At 45.4% G+C, this 16,402-nt stretch overlaps 1 protein-coding gene across 2 annotated transcripts in view; it reads left to right on the top strand.

Moving 5' to 3' along the window:
- Positions 1-16,049, top strand: part of tbk1 (TANK-binding kinase 1) — a 51,098-nt gene extending 35,049 nt beyond the window's left edge. For both annotated transcript variants that reach the window (XM_072551886.1, XM_072551887.1), the window contains exons 17-21: positions 3,879-3,980; positions 8,269-8,365; positions 9,475-9,584; positions 13,629-13,700; positions 14,024-16,049. In XM_072551886.1, coding sequence (XP_072407987.1) covers positions 3,879-3,980; positions 8,269-8,365; positions 9,475-9,584; positions 13,629-13,700; positions 14,024-14,075 — 433 coding nt within the window. In that variant the 3' untranslated portion in view covers positions 14,076-16,049. The remainder of the gene's footprint in view (positions 1-3,878; positions 3,981-8,268; positions 8,366-9,474; positions 9,585-13,628; positions 13,701-14,023) is intronic.
- Positions 16,050-16,402: the final 353 nt, after the last annotated feature.

The raw sequence follows: 16,402 nt of genomic DNA, 5'->3' as shown, positions 1-16,402 counted from the left end.
CAGGATTTTTCCATCCTTTGCCCAAATTAGTGGGAAAATCATTGGTAGCATTGCCTCAAATTGTCAATATTCTCCACCTTCTTCCTGGATCTGGATTTTATGCATGGTTCTGTCCCGTAGGGATGAGCTGAATTAGCCAAGCATTGCAATGGACCAAAGAGGACCCAGCTCTGAAACTTAATCCTTAAAGGGATGTAACTTCTCTGAATCGGTTCACTCACCCTGCTTTTTTTTTCCGGAGTTGGGATTTTGGAACAGTGTCTCATTTGAATTCACATGTGACCAAGCTGATATGTTTTGATGAGATTTGCTGCACTGAACAAAAAAACGGCGCTTTCTTTTTGCCCCCTCACGAGCTGATGCGTTATATTGTCAATGCTGCTGACTTGCCAAACACCACTGTGACTGTTGGACTATTTATTAACATGGCTCTGTGGGTAGATGCAGTCGTCACTGAGCTGATCAGAATCTGAAATTCAAGAGTTCAAATTTATGTTTCCTCAAGTCCACCTTATTTTTAATTCATTCATTGCTGTGGGTCTGGAGTCACATACCATAAGACCATGAGACATAGGAGTGGAAGGAAGGCCATTCGGTCCATTGGGTCCACTCTGCCATTCAAACATGGCTGATGGGCATTTCAACTCCACTTACCCGCATTCTCCCCGTAGCCCTTAATTCCTTGTGACATCAAGAATTTATCAATCTCTGCCTTGAAGACATTTAGCGTCCCCCCCTCCACTGCACTCCGCGGCAATGAATTCCACAGGCCCACCACTCTCTGGCTGAAGAAATGTGTCCGCATTTCTGTTCTGAATTTACCCCCTCTAATTCTGAGGCTGTGTCCACAGGTCCTAGTCTCCTCACCTAACGGAAACAATTTCCTAGCGTCCACCCTTTCCAAGCCATGTATTAACTTGTACAGGCCAGACCAGATTAGGGTGGCAGTTTCCTTTTGTAAAGGGCCTTAGTGAACCACATGGGTTCTTCGAGCTTTCAGACTTCTGGTCATCATTAGACTGTTAATTCCAGATTTGTTACTGAATTGAAGTGGCAGGATTTTAATCCGGGTCCCGGGTCTCTGAATTAATAGTCTAGGGATAATACTGCTCAGTGATTGGATTGGCAAACTCAGGTCGAATCTGATCCTCAAGGAATGAGATCCTTACTAAAGCTAGTGAGGTCATAAATGTGGTAAACGTAGCTTTTCAAAAAGCAACAGGCTAATAGCTCTGAAAGAGAAGGCATCCTCTGACTGATGCCTGGTAAAAATGAGTAATGGACGTAAGCAGCCTTATCAGCATCGGTTAGACCAAATCAGAAACTGCTTAGACACACAGACTGCTGGGTACCTGGCAACATTTCCTGTTTTTATTCACATTACTCACGGCTGTGGAATTTTGCTTTTCTGATTTAAGAATTGAGTTGGTCTGTTTTTTTGAGATCTCTCACAGTATTGTAAGTAGGCAGGTAAAACTGTAACCCACCGAACCTGCCCCATTTGTACTTGGCCACAGAGACCATCCTGAAAACGATAATACAACCTTCCCACCTGTTTATCAATAGGATCGATTTCTCTTTACCCAGAACTTTTTATTTCCTTGACTCTTAACGTGGGATATGGCCATGGTAGACAATGCCTGCATGTGTTAGTCGTCCCTGACTGACCTTGAATGGAGTGGCAAACGGCTTTCAGGCCATTTCAGAGGGTAGGTAAGAGCTGACCATGTTGCTGCGTGTCTGGAGACATGCCTAGGCCTGATCAGATAAGGCTGATAGTCGTCCCTCAAGCTCATTAGTGAACTGAAGAGGTTTTTACAATAACCGGTGATCATTTCGTGGTCATCATTAATACGTTTAGCTTTGTAGAGAAAGTGGTGGAGGCTAGTAGAATTGCAACATTTAAAAGTCATCTGGGTGGGTATTTGAATAGGAAGAGTTTAAAGGGATATGGACCAAATGCTGGCAAATGGGATTAGATTAATTTAGGATATCTGATCGGCATGGAGGTGTTGCACCAAAGGGTCTGTATCCGTGCTGTACATCTCTATGACTCTGTGATTCTCTGTGTATTAATTGAATTGCCAGAGTGGTATTTGATTTTTTGCCCCCAATGTATTGCTGGATTGCTCCTACAGTACCACTGCCATCTCCTCCTTTAGTATTCGGAGCAGCTACCTTCCTCTGTTTCCAAGATCGACTGATTTCATCCTGACTACACTGACAAAGCCTCTGTTGCCCAGAATTCAAGGCGTGTGTTTAATTGTGCCTCCCCTTCTCTTCCAGATATCCTTGGAGAATCTTTTTAAGAGCTTGTATGAGCCTGCCAATAATTTCAGACTTGCATTGGTTTTAGTGCCACTTAATGAGCAGGAAGCACTCCTCACATCAGTATCTGTATCGTAGTTTCTGGCTGTTAATCTAAATTACTATCTGAGCTGGTGGTTAAATTGCAGCGTATCCTCTGCACCACAGCTATTGCTGGGGACAGGAAATACCATCATTGCTGGCAGCTAATGAATCCATTTTTATGTAGAAGAAAAGCTGTTTAGTATTATAATTAAGGAGCCACTGTGCTTATTCAGGCACTGCAGTGGATTAGATTTTCTGATCTATTGTATCATCTGGGTTCAGTGTGTAGGGGCATATAGTGCCAGAGAGGGAGCCCATTCTGATTTTCCAATCAGCTGAGTGATTGTATGGAAGATTGATGGGTGCGGCAGCCCTTCCTAGCCGGGATTTTGTTACTCACTTGTGGGATACAGACTTCACCGGCATTATTGACTATCCCTCCTCACTGAGCTGGGTGGCATGCGAGGCCTCTTCACAGGGGAGTTTGAGAGTCATCCAGCTTGATCTGAGACAAGAATCATGCATGGGTCAGACTGGGTGAGGACAGTAGGTTTCTGTTGCTAGAGAGCATCACTGAATGGGTTCAGCTTTAGCACAGGCAAGGCGGTGAACTGGCGAGTTTCCTCCTGAAAGTTGCCAAGTCTTTTGCAGAGAATTATGGTCATTTGGGGCAGCACGGTGGTTAGCACTGCTGCCTCACGGCACCAGGGACCCAGGTTCGATTCCAGCCTCGGGTGACTGTCTGTGTGGAGTTTGCACGTTCTCCCTGTGTCTGCGTGGGTTTCCTCCCATAGTCCGAAGATGTGCAGTTCAGGTGAATTGGCCATGCTAAATTGTCCATAGTGTTAGGTGGATTGTCAGAGGGAAATGGGTCTGGGTGGTTTGCTCTTCCGAGGGTCGGTGTGGACTAGTTGGGCCAAAGGGTCTGTTTCCGCACTGTAGGGAATCTAATCTATTTCTTCCACTTATTTGTAATACTTGTTTTTCATGAGAGCTTTGATCTTGTGGCATATGTCAAAACTGCCAGTATCATGGAGCTGAATTGGCAGAAAAAATAGACAAATCAAATTGTTGTGAATATTTTTTAATCACCTGAGTTCAGTAATATGATATTCTGTTGTACCTCTTTGCTTTGTTTCAGAATACCCGATATACTCTATTCAGGGAAATCTAGGATTACGGGGAAAGGGCAGGCAGGTGGACGTGAAGAGCATTGGATCAACAATGATCCTATTGAATGGCAGAACAGGCTCAAAGGGCTGAATAGCCTACTCCTGTTCCAATTTCTTATGGTTTTGCAGGATAATATGCTGGATGGCTATAAAAGGAAGCTTCAGTCTACAGCATTGTGCAATGCAGCCCAATTCTGATAGAGTACTGCAGTGATCTATAAGGGTGCACAGTGGATGCTTATTGGTGCAGACTGCACACCACCCAGAACAATGATTATGTGCTGTAACACATTTTAAGTTTTTATACTAGAGTGTATTATCATCTAAGAATGGTGTTTTTCTCCTCTATTTCAGACAGAAGATGTGGCTGTATGCTTCAAAAGCCATTTCCTTGTTCAGGGATGAATGTGCTGCAAAGTATCAGGCGTTTCTAGATGTGGCAGATGACTGGATGAAGTGAGTTATAAATTTTAAAATTTAATTTAAATCTTTGTTGAGAATCTTTTTTACCCACTTTGTGATTGTCAGGCAGATTGATATTCTCCAGCCTGGTGATAGATTTGTGACTAAGGTGCATCAGTAGCTGCTGGCAGTGATGATAGTCAGTGGAACAACAGAGTTCTGAATGTGACTCATATCAACTGGCCTATCAAACCTGCCCACCATGACGATCAGAGGAAATTACTTTTTCTGTCTGTGTCTGCCTGTCTCTCTCCCTGGCCCCGTCTCTCTCTCTCTCTCTCTCTCTCTCTCTGGCCCCTGTGTCTCTGTCTCACTCTCTCCCTCCCACTCTCTATTCCCCGTCTCTCTCTCTCTGGCCTCCGTGTGTCTGTCTCTCTCACGCCCCATCTCTCTCTGGCCCCCGTCTCTCTCTCTCTCTCTCTCTCTCTCTCTGCCCCTGTCTTCTCCGCGCCCCCCCCCCGGCCCCCATTCCTCTCTCTCTATCACTCACTCTCTGTCTGTCTGTCTCTCTCTGCCCCCCATCTATCTCTCTCTCTCTCTCTCTCTCTCTCTCTCTCCCCCTCTGTCTTCTTCCCCCCCCCGCTTCTCTTGCCCCCATTCCTCTCTCTCTATCACTCGCTCTCTGTCTGTCTGTCTCTCTCTGTCCCCCATCTCTCTCTCTCTGTCTCCCCAGTCTCTCTCTGTCCAGCCCACTTTTACAACCAAGATAACTGCCCCCCCACTAAGGACCCCTTCTCCCACCTCCAACACACCCCATCTACCTGGACACCCCTTGCCGACCTGCTACCCCACCTTGACCTCTTCATTTCAAACTGCCGCTGTGGCATCGACTGCCTCAATCTGTCCATTCTCCTCACCCACTCCAACCTCCCGCCCTCACAATGCCAACCTTCCACTCTCTCCGCTCCAACTCCAACCTCACCATCAAACCCGCAGACAAGGAAGGTGCGCAGTAGTAGTGTGGTGCACTGACCTCTACACTGCTAAGCAGGAGCCAACTTGCAGACACGTCCTACTACTGCTCACTCGATCATGACCTCACCTCTCATCACCAAACCATCATCTCCCAGACCATCCACAACCTCATCACTGTGGGGATCTCCCACCCACAGCCTCCAACTTCATTGTCCGTGAACCCCGCACTGACTGATTCTACCTCCTTCCTAAGATTCACAAACCTGACTGCCCCGGTCGACCCATTGTCTCAGCCTCTGCCTGTCCCATTGAACCCATCTCTTCCTACCTTGATACTGTCCTGTCCCCTTTAGTCCAGGAATTTCCCACCTACATTCGTGACACCACCCACGCCCTTCAGCTCCTCCAAGGTTTTCATTTCCCTGGCCCCAACGCCTCAGCTTCACCATGGACAATCCAGTCCCTGTACATATCGACCTGCCACAATGAAGGTCTCTAAACCCTCCGTTTCTTCCTCTCACGCCATCCCAACCAGTGCCCTTCCACTGACACCCTCATCTGCCTGACTGAACTGGTCTTCACCCTTAACAACTTCTACCAATCCTCCCACTTCCTCCAAACCAAAGGGGTAGCCATGGGCACCCGCATGGGACCCAGCTATTCCTGCCTGTTTTGTCGGGTATGTGGTAAAGTCCATATTCCACCTCTTCCTCCACTACATCGATGACTGTATCGGTGTTGCCTCATGCTCCCATAAGAAGGTTGAACAGTTCATCAACTTTACCAAACCTTCCACTCTGGCCTCGAATTCACCTGGACCATCTTGGCCAACTTCCTTCCCTTCCTGGACCTCTCCGTCACTGTCTTTGGCGACCGACTAACCACAGACATCTACTACAAGCCCCATCAACTTCAACAGCTACCTAGACTACACCTCATCTCACCCTGCCTCCTGTAAGAATGCCACCTCTTATTCCCAATTCCTCCGTCTCTGCAGCATTTGTTCCCAGGATGTCCAATTCCACCTCAAAGTCCCAGATGGCCTTCTCCTTCCAAGATCGCAACTTGCCTTCCCACGTGATTGACGATACCCTCCAGTGCGTCTCTTCAACTTCACACACCATTGTCCTTGAACTCCACCCCTCCCAATGGAACAAGGACAGAGCCCCCCCTGATCATCACTTTCCACCCCCTCCACCCTCCGCATACAACGCATCATCCTCCGCCACTTCTGCCACCTTCAAACAGACCCCACCCCACCTCTATCAGCGTTCTGGAGAGACCATTCCCTCCACGACTCCCTCATCAGGTCCTCGCCCCACACCCTACTCTTGGCACCTTTCCCTGCCACCGCAGGAAGTGCAAAACCTGCGCCCGCACCACTCCCCTCACCTCTGTCCAAGGCCCCAAGGGATCCTTCCACATCCGTCAGAAATTCACCTGTACGTCTACTAATGTCATCTACTGCATCCGTTGCACCCAGTGTGGTCTCCTCTACATCGGGGAGACAGGACGCCTTCATGTGGATTGTTTCAGAAAACATCTCTGGGACACCCGCACCCACCAACCCCACCGCCCCATGGCTGAACACTTCAAATCCCCCTCCCACTCCATTAAGGACATGCAGGTCCTGGGCCTCCTCCATCACCAAACCGTTACCACCCGATGCCTGGAGGAAAACCACCTCATATTCCGCCTTGGGATCCTGCAACCACACGGAATTTTAAATGTGGATTTCAACAGTTTTCTCATTTCCTCTCCCTCCACGTTATCCCAGTTCCAGGCCTCCAACTCAGCACCGCCCTCCTGACCTGTCCATCACTCCCCCCCTCTTGACCTATCACCTTCTCCCTCACCTTCATCCACCTATCGTTTTCCCAGCTACCTCCCCCCAACCCTGCAGTCCTCCCATTTATCTCTCAGCCTGATGAAGGGCCTCTGCCCGAAACGTCAATTCTCCTGCCCCTCAGATGCTGCCTGACCTGCTGTGCTTTTCCAGCAACACACTCTCGACTTTGATCTCCAGCATCTGCAGTCCTCGCTTTCTCCTCCTGAACTTCAACCAAGTTAAGTTCGGCCCAGCTCCCCATCGGTGCGAATAAAGATGTAAGGAACAACAGCTGGAGTTGATTGTAGGTCTGTTGTGAAACCTGTTCTACCTTTTGATGTTTTTGTGACTGATCCACCTCAATTCCATTTTCCCTCAGGTACCAAATCTCTCTCTCTCTCTCAGCCCTAAATATGTTCAATGACTGAGCATTTCCAACCCTCTTGAAAGATTTGCAACCCTTTGATTGTGGAGGAATTCTCCTGTTTGGCCTGTGATCTGAAACTATGTGCCGTTGTGTTAGATTCACTGTCCAGCAAGGCACAATCTCTCGGTATCTGACCTGTTTACTCCCTGCAAAACCTATTTTCCAAGAAGATCGACTCTCATTCCTCTAAACTCCAGTAGGTGTGCTTGTCTTAGTAAGTCTTTGGTGTCTGAACACAGTATTTTTAATTCTAAGATGAAAATGGCAGGAAAATAGCTTAAATTTCAGTGCAGTATATCAATCTATGCTGTAATACAGTACAGATAGCTTGCTATCATATGGCTGAACCATTAAGCAAATGCCCTTTCTACCTCTGTAGAAGCCATAGTTATTTAAAAAAAAGTAGGTACATTCTACCAGAGTCTTGGGTGATATTTGACCAAATGTCCTTGTACTTTGCTGTAACCATTCTACGATTCCATCCCCTAGAGATGGTGTCACATAATTTACAAATGTGAAAAGGAATTGTTTTTATCGTCAGTTGTTTTGCTTCAGACAAATGGAACATTATACTTGTAACCTCCGCTGAGATTTCTGACACAAACAAAAACAGAAGGTGCTGGAGAAACTCAGCGGGTCGGGCAGCATTAGTGAAGAGGAAGCAGAGTTGACCCTTTCAAGTCTTGTGACCCTCCTTCAGATCATCTTGAGATCTCTGTGCTCCTTTCATGTTGACCTCTTGCGCATCCATCAATTCCCATCAGTGACCATCAGCAGTGATTGATGCTTTCAGCTGACTCAGACTTTCAAGTTGTCCGCCGAAGCCATTTCACCCTCTCCTCCATTTCAGATCGCACCTTAAAACCTGCCCCTTTGAGCAAGCATTTTGTCATCTGTACCTTGCCTAGTTTTGAATTTTATCTGATACTGCTGCAGTGCCCTGCAAAGTGTTATTAAGTTGAAAGAGCTTCATTGATGCAAGCTGTGGTTGTGTCTTTCAATTGTTGTAGCTTTGTCTGTGGAATTGTAGAAATCTAATGCGTGTTGTACTCCAGCAGGAGTATTGCAGTAATTTTTTGATGTCCCTGTAATGAATTCTGCTTCCTCTGCAGGAAGATGCACTTTCTGAGAAAGCAAGTGTTGAGTATTGCAAATCAGTTTGGGAACATTGAGCAGGAGGTGTTCACGTACCAGGAACACACGAAAAAGGTATTTGGTCCCTGAGGGAAGATGCAAGAAATGTTTAAAAATTAATTGGTTTTGGGTCATGGGTGACTGATGTGGCTGAGCTTGTTGTCCCTCCTTAACTGCGTTCAGAAGTTGATGTTCATTCTTGGGTTGTACTTATTGGCATTAACGAGCTACTTCAGAGGGCCAATAAAAGCCAGCCATAGAATTAGTCTCTCACGAAGCTTATCATACCTCCAGAATTGTTCTCAAGGAATTGAAAATTAAGCTTGTGGTCATTCCCGTGAGCAAACCCAGAAGGAAAAAGTCACAAGAGACATTAAAAAAAAATTGGACTTGTTTCCCTGCTGCTTAAGCACCTTACTAATGGAGAAAATGTTTGCCTGGCAATCACGAGCACCTGGGTGCTGAAGAGAGGGAGCAGGTAAAAGCCATAGTGGAAGGTGAGGGATACTGAAAGTCGAGGTGATTGATGATACAACAAGAGTTCATGTCACGTAGCCTCCAGGAGTATACCCAACTAAACTGTTTATCCTTTAGTCGTTGATGGGTCAGGATAGATTCTTTCCCTGGCCATTTTCTGGGCGGCACGGTGGCTCAGTGGTTAGCACTGCTGCCTCACAGCGCCAGGGACCTGGGTTTCAATTCCAGCCTCAGGCGACTGCCTGTGTGGAATTTGCACATTCCCCCCCACCGCCCGCCATCCCACTGTGTGTGGGTTTCCTCCGGGTGCTCCAGTTTCCTCCCACAATCCAAAGATGTGCAGATTAGGGTGAATTGGCCATGCTAAATTGCCTGTAGTGTTCAGGGATGTGTAGGTTCGGTACATTAGTCAGGGGTAAATGTAGAGTATTCGTGTAGGGGGAATGGGTGGGTTACCTTTTGGAGTGCTGGTGTGGACTTGTTGGGCTGAATGGCCTGTTTCCGCACTGAAGGGATTCTATGATTTTCAGCAAAAGGCCAGATTCCTTGGTACACCGGGAGTCTTTTGGTTTGTTGGTCATGCACCATGACCACTGTAGCTCAATTTGATTTGTAAGTGGTTCGGTGTTGGGTGGTTGTGTTGAGGGAAGTCATGTTGAGTTATTGTTCACACCTCTGTCTCTTTCTCTCCCATTTGGTTCTCATAGCTACAGGAGCTGCTTCCTCAGAAAGCACTCACAGCAACATACAGTGACTGGAAACCTCCTGGGACCCTTGGCTACCCAAGTCAGAACACCTTGATGGAAATGACCATTGGGTAAATACATTGGTAGCATGGCGATCATTTAAAAAAGAGAGGAGCTGGGTTCCTCCATTTGCTGCTAATTCACCAACTTCAACTGAATGGTCTTTATTGTGTAAATCTGCCCCCCCCCCCGAGGCTGCCAGCCTCATTCCTGATGAAGGGCTTTTGCCCGGAATGTCGATTCTCCTGCTCCTCGGATGCTGCCTGAACTGCTGTGCTTTTCCAGCACCACACTCTTGCCTCTAGTCACCAGGATCTGTAGTCCTCGCTTTTGCCTTTGTTGTATAAACAGCTACCTTTCACAAACTATTCTAATTTGTAGGAGAGCATCCTAAATTAATCTAGCCCCATTTGCCACACTTGGCCCCTATCCCTCTAAATCATTCCTATTCACATACCCCTCCAGATGCCTTTAAAAATGTCTCCACCACTTCCTTTGACAGCTAGTTCCGTACACACACCACCCTCTGCATGAAAAGGTTGCCCCTTAGGTCCCTTTTAAATCTTTCCCCTCTCACCCTAAACATACGTCTTCGAGTTTTGTACTTCCCTACCCTGACGGGGGGCGGGGGGGAAACCTCAGCTGTTCACCTTTTCCGTGCCCCTCATGATTTAATAAAGCTCTATAAGTTCAGCCTCTAGTGCTCTAGGTCTTTCTGTAATATTTTTATAAACCTATCTGTGCCGGCTTCTGCTCTCCCTGCAAAAATCAAAAGCAACTTATTTCGGTGTGTAATATGCATCTCACTTGTGATCACATGCTCCGCCCTACTTCCACTTCCTCAAACCCTAATATATTTCTCTTTCTTCAGTTCTGATGAAGGGTCAGCAGCTTAGACTCAGTTTTCAAGCAGTTTTAGCATTTTATAGTTTATTATTCCTTTTGATAGGTCTTCCCATTTCCTTCAGCAAGGATGTTTCCCCACCAGTTGGTTGATCTGACCCGAACTGCATCCATTCCTACACTTCTGCATGACCAGGTTAAGAGCTGTGCACAATGACCGGACTTTTTGGCATGCAGCTGTAGAATCCCCTTACTAGACAGGCGGCAGGCTGGAAGGACACAGCAAGCCAGGTAGCATCAGCAGGTGGAGAAGTCGACTCCCCGTGTGCGACCCTTCCCAGGATTGAAGTCCTGAAGAAGGGCCACATCTGAAACAACGATCTCTCCACCACTGCCCCCCCCCCCCCCCCCCCCCCCCCCCACTCAATGCTGCCTGGCCCACTGTGCTTCTTGAGCCTACTGTCTGTCCACCATGTAGATAAATTAAATAAAGATAAATGTATGACTGGTTCTTTTACTTCAGTTAAAATAGGGATATCTATTTACTGGATTAATCTAAGCATTACTTATCATTGATAAAATGAATTTGCAAAGCAGTAACTATTAACAGTCTCTCTCTCTCTCTCTCTCTCTCTCTCTAAATTGGCATCTAAGCTGTAGGAACAAATATTTGCCCCACAAAATATCATTTGATACATCAGGCTTGCTCTGCAGATTGTGTAAAATTGCACAGAATTTCATCCATCATGTCTACATCTGAATGAACAATTCATTTAGTGCCATTCTCCTGTCATCTCCCTGTAACCTGTGCCCTCTTCGATGGCCTTAAACTGCTCCTCACTTATCTTGACCTTATTTGACCTGAATGTGAGAGTCAAGATTCTGAAAAACAAATCGCTGGAAAAGCTCAGCCGGTCTGGCAGCATCTGTGGAGAGAAATCAGAGTTAATGTTTCGGTTCCAGTGACCCTTTGTCAGGACACAAGATTTCTGAGGTAATCTGACAGGGCAGATAGAATCAGAGAGAAGTACAGCACGGAAACTGACCCTTCGGTCCAACTTGTCCATGTCGACCAGATATCCTAAATTAATCTCGTCCCCTTTGCCAGCACTTGTCCCGTATCCCTCTAAACCCTTCCTATTCATATACCAATTCAGATGCTTTTTAAATGTTGTAATTGTACCAGCCTCCACCACATCCTCTGGCAGGTCATTCCATACACGCACCACCCTCTGCATGAAAAAGTTGCCCCTTGCTGCAAAGATTGAGAGAATTCCCTCACGGGACAGTCAAGGACTAGGAGGGGAGGTGAGGAAACGAGTAAAATCAATGTTGATGCCATGTGGTTGGAGAGTCCCAAGGTGGAAGATGCGGCGTTCCTCCTCCGGGTGTTGGGTGGCTTGGATTTAGCAGTGGAGGAGGCCCTTGGTGGAGTGGGAGGGGGAGTCGAAGTGGTTGGCCACAGGGCGGTGGGCATATTTGGTGTGTGTGTGTCAGAGATGTTCCCTGAAATTTTCCGCAAGTTGGCGTCCTGTCTCCCCAATGTAGAGGAGACCATATCGAGAGCAACGGACACAGTAGATGAGGTGTTTGGATGTGAGAAAAATCTCTCCCAGATGTGAAAAGATCCTTTGGGGCCTTGGATGGCGGTGAGGGGGGAGGTGTGGGTGCAGGTTATACACCTTGTGCGGCAGCAAGGGAACGTGCCCTGAGGGTCATTGATCTCTGAAGTTCTCTTCTGCAAAGAACAGGGAGGCAGGGCATAAACTGGGCAGAGTTGATTCACAAAGGAATCAAGGGTTAAGAGGAGCAGACATCAGCCATCCTCTTATTGAATGATTGGCAGGCTTGGACGGTTTGCATCGTCTGCTCCTATTTCATATGTTCTTACGACATCATGAGGCACCAGGTATGTGCTGTTCTGCCCTAAAGCAGATTTGCACAAGCGAAGGTCTGCATTAATAGCTTGCTCTAGATAGGTTCATTGGGAGGACTGAGATATCTGACAATCAACAGTCACCAAAAGTGATCTGTTTCGCCTGTCCACTTTGAGCCCAGCTTTCCGCAGTAGTCAGTACCTCAGTAATATGATCGATCAGCTTTGAGAGGCCCAATCCTGCCTTTCGGTACACTATCCTCCAATGCTGCATTCTTGAGTTCTCCATCTTTTTGATCAGTGCAACACAGCTGCTCAGACCCTAAACTCTGAAATTCCCTAAAACTTCTGAATTCCTTGAGACACTCTTGAAAACTTACCTCTTTGACAGAGCTTTTGGTTGTGATCGCTAATATTTCAAGACTTGTCAAATTTCCTTTCTGAAGCTGCTGTGAAATGGGTTGGGAAGGTTTACTGCTTCAAAGGTGTTGGCATCAATGCAGGTTGTTATCGTCGTATTGTAGGATGTGTTAGGAACTGTTTTGCTGCTTTAATTGTCCCAAACGTGATTGCGTACAACCTTTGATTTGGAATCAACCTTGGTGATTGAAACACTAGGAGAAAGGTGTAATGTTTGAACAATGAATGTACAACACAATAGACTATAAACAATTGGAAAGGACTTAAACATGTTTGATTTGTGTGAACAACAGAAGAAATTTCAGAATCTTCAAGAAACGGAATGTTAGTGACCCAAGCATGAACTGTTCCTACTTTTGTTCCTTTTAATATTTAACCAGTAGTCCATAAATAACAAATTAAATGCTATGCTAGGTAAGGCAAGTAATGTTAGATATAAATCTCATAAAAGAAGACTTTAGAATGCCCTTTGATGTGACTCTGCCACCTAGTGGTATATTAAAGTCAGCTCAAAGAATTAACAGTGTTGTATCCTCAGAGATAATTTCTCCTTTATCAAAGAACACAGTCTTGATCTTCTTTAATGTTGAATGATATTTGTTTGCATTAATTTACTCAATGTTTATTTTGCATTGCACTTATGAAACTTAGAATTTCAGTGCTGAGACATTAAATTGGATTTTTCACACAATAAGTCATCGGGGTTTGGAACTGTAGTGGAAGCAAGTTCAATTGAACCTCTTGAGGTTGTTCAATAATGATTTAAATTGAGACAATATTCAGAGTTGCGGGAAAGGGCAGGAGAACAGAACTGAATCATAATGTTCATTAACAAAGGCACAATATGTCAAACAGCCACCTCTTGTGCTGTAACAGTCCTATGATTCTGTGGACGTGTCACTATTTCTAGTAGATGGACAAAATTAGTATAATATTTTCTTCCTCTTCAAGATGCATTCTTTAAATCTTTCCACAGAATGAAGAAACTGAAGGAAGAGATGGAGGGAGTTGTTAAGGAGCTTGCTGAGAATAATCACATCTTGGAAAGGTAAGTACAGCCTCAGTTTGGTAGCCCTGCAATTGCCACACAGCATTCTGTGCACTGAGAAAAGTAACTGCAGATAAAAAGCCCATGCATTGACACACAGTTTCAAAGCAGATCAGAGCCAGTTACCTTTTCAATGCGTAGTCACCATTGTAACTGCAGCAGCCAATTTTCACGCAGCCTGCTCACTCATACTACATGGAGACAGCCACCAGATCAGCTCTTTCAGTGATGTTAATCGAGCGATATAAGTTGGCCAGGTCACCCTCTGCTTCAAAGGGTTCATCAGGAGTTTCTGATGCTATTCCCTCAATTGTTTCCAACAGGTTTGGAGCTTTGACTGTGGATGGAGGAATTCAAAACACCAATCGTCTCTAAACTGGAATGCGCAATGTACCGTTCAACAGAAACCACTGTCCCTTCCAGTTATCAACCCTAGTGTACCCTGCTCTAAACCTTTTTGTTTTCGAAGACTGTGAAAGTTGAGCCTGAAATGTACATAGAAGCTGGGTTGGTTATTTCCCCCTTTTTGTTAATACCTTGGTGTAATGTTTTTATTCCAATCCATGCTGTCCTCATCAAAATAATAGCAAAATCTTATAACAGTGTTTCCCATGTTCCCAAATGTACTTGTTCTGCAGGGTGTGCTCTGCTTGTTAGTGACGTACAAAGAAACGTCTTGTTCGCTCTGATTTGTGACAGCTCCTGATAATTATTTTACGCCGGTTTTGGCGAAATAGCCTGAGGTGCCTCATGGTGGTGGTCAGAGCTAAATGGCAGGGGGAAGGAAGGATTGAGGAAACTGGTCATAAATATGGTCGATAAACTGGGTTGAAGACCCCCCCCTCCAGATGTTGGGCAGGAGTGGGGTGGGGGAGATGACAAAAGGTGCCCATGTACACCCTCCACTTCTGTACCAAATACCTGCTGGGTGTTACCTGGTGCAAAGTCACCCTTGGACTTGCAGAACTGTCGAATGGGGGCTATGGCTTTGGCACGTGCTTTCCAAACTTTTAACTCTTTGTTTATTAAATCTGTGGGGACGGGGCAAAGGAATTCAGACTTAAGCGATGTTCTGTCATATCTCCACAGACAGTAGCTTCAGATGAGACCAATGTTGAAAGTGACGAAAGCAGTTTGTTCACGTTGATTACTCTATGAACCTGGAACCCAAGTGATTAGTTGAATGGCTGTTTGTGTTTTTCTAAAGAGTGTGAATACAGCCCCTTTTGTTTGTATATATGTATATAATTGTATGCATAACTTACACCTTCTATTGAATAGAACAGAGTGCGCAGATGGAAGCTGAGCTTATTTTAAAAGAAATTGGAAAACTATAGGTGTTAGTGACTTTGTTTTATTTCCCAGTTTGTGAATGTGATGTGAGCATTACTGACCAAGCCCGCATGTTTTGCTCATCTCCAATTACTCTGAAGAAGGTAACGGTGAGCTTCTTGAGTCGCTGCAGTGTGTATGTAGGCCTCTCAAAGGCCCTTGTGGTGAGATTGAAGCATTTTCAAGGAGTTGACCGCACAAGACAGACAGAAATGGCTGGAGAAACCCAGCAGGCCTGGCAGCATCTGTGGAGAGAAAGCAGAGTTAACATTGTGACCTTTCTTCAGAACCCTGAAGTTTCCAAATTAAGGCTGTGTGTTAGGAGCTGGTGTCGAAGGAGCTTTGATGAAGCCTGTTGATGGAGGATGTTGCACGTTGCTGCCAATGAGCGCTGCTGGTGGAAGCGAGTGTTTGAGGAAGTGGATTTGGTGCAGTTGTGTTGCTCTGGATCATTTTTCACCTCTTGAGTGTTGTTGGAGCTACACTAATTCAGGCTAGTGGGGAGCATTCCATCACACTCCTGACCTGTGCCTTGTAGAGTCAGGAGGTAAGTCACTCGCTGTAGAATTCCCATCCTCTGCCCTGCTCTTATAGTCACAGTATTTATATGGCTGGTTTATTTAAATTTCTTACCGTCAGCGACCCAGCAGGATGTTTATGTCATGTATTGTGTAACTGTATAAACTAACTCTCACTCACTGTTTAAAAATACTACCTAGTCTGTACAATGAGATTGCACTTCTAGTGCAGTAATATTAAGATGGTGTTTCCTGTTGTCTCTGTAAATTACATTTAAAAATATATTTTCAAACTCTTATAGTCAATGATACATTTGAATTTGTTTATGGGACAAACTGCTGCCTGGATAAATTGACCAAAGGTATTCTAATGCTGACTGGATAAATACTGGAGCAAATAATAAATATTTTTGATTTCGACATGTGTAAGTCTCTTATGATACACTTGAGAGCTGCAGAATCAATCAAGGTTATACTTTTAATAAAGTACAGAAACAGATTTTTGTAGTAATCTTTTGTCTCCACTGTGTAAGCTGAATGTTTAGAAACCATCTAGAGTAAAGCTCTTGCATCTGTGTACTAAATCAAACTTTCTGTTGTCAGATTTGTGTTGTGTTTTTATTTTGCAAGTTTACTCCAGTAGGGATATTGTATTCAGTTTTGGGGAACCACATTTTGTTTAGGAATCCAGAGGGTGGCACAGTGGTTAGCATAGCGCCAGGGACCCGGGTTCAATTCCAGCTTCAAATACTCCCAGTGTTTGCATGGATTTCCTCCCACAGTCCATAGATGAGCAGGTTTAGATTAGATTAGATTACCTACAGTATAGAAACAGGCCCTTCGGCCCAACAA

The sequence above is a fragment of the Chiloscyllium punctatum genome, chromosome 32 (genome assembly GCF_047496795.1).
Source record: "Chiloscyllium punctatum isolate Juve2018m chromosome 32, sChiPun1.3, whole genome shotgun sequence".
NCBI lineage: Eukaryota > Metazoa > Chordata > Chondrichthyes > Orectolobiformes > Hemiscylliidae > Chiloscyllium > Chiloscyllium punctatum.
This window is presented reverse-complemented; position numbering and strand designations above follow the sequence as displayed.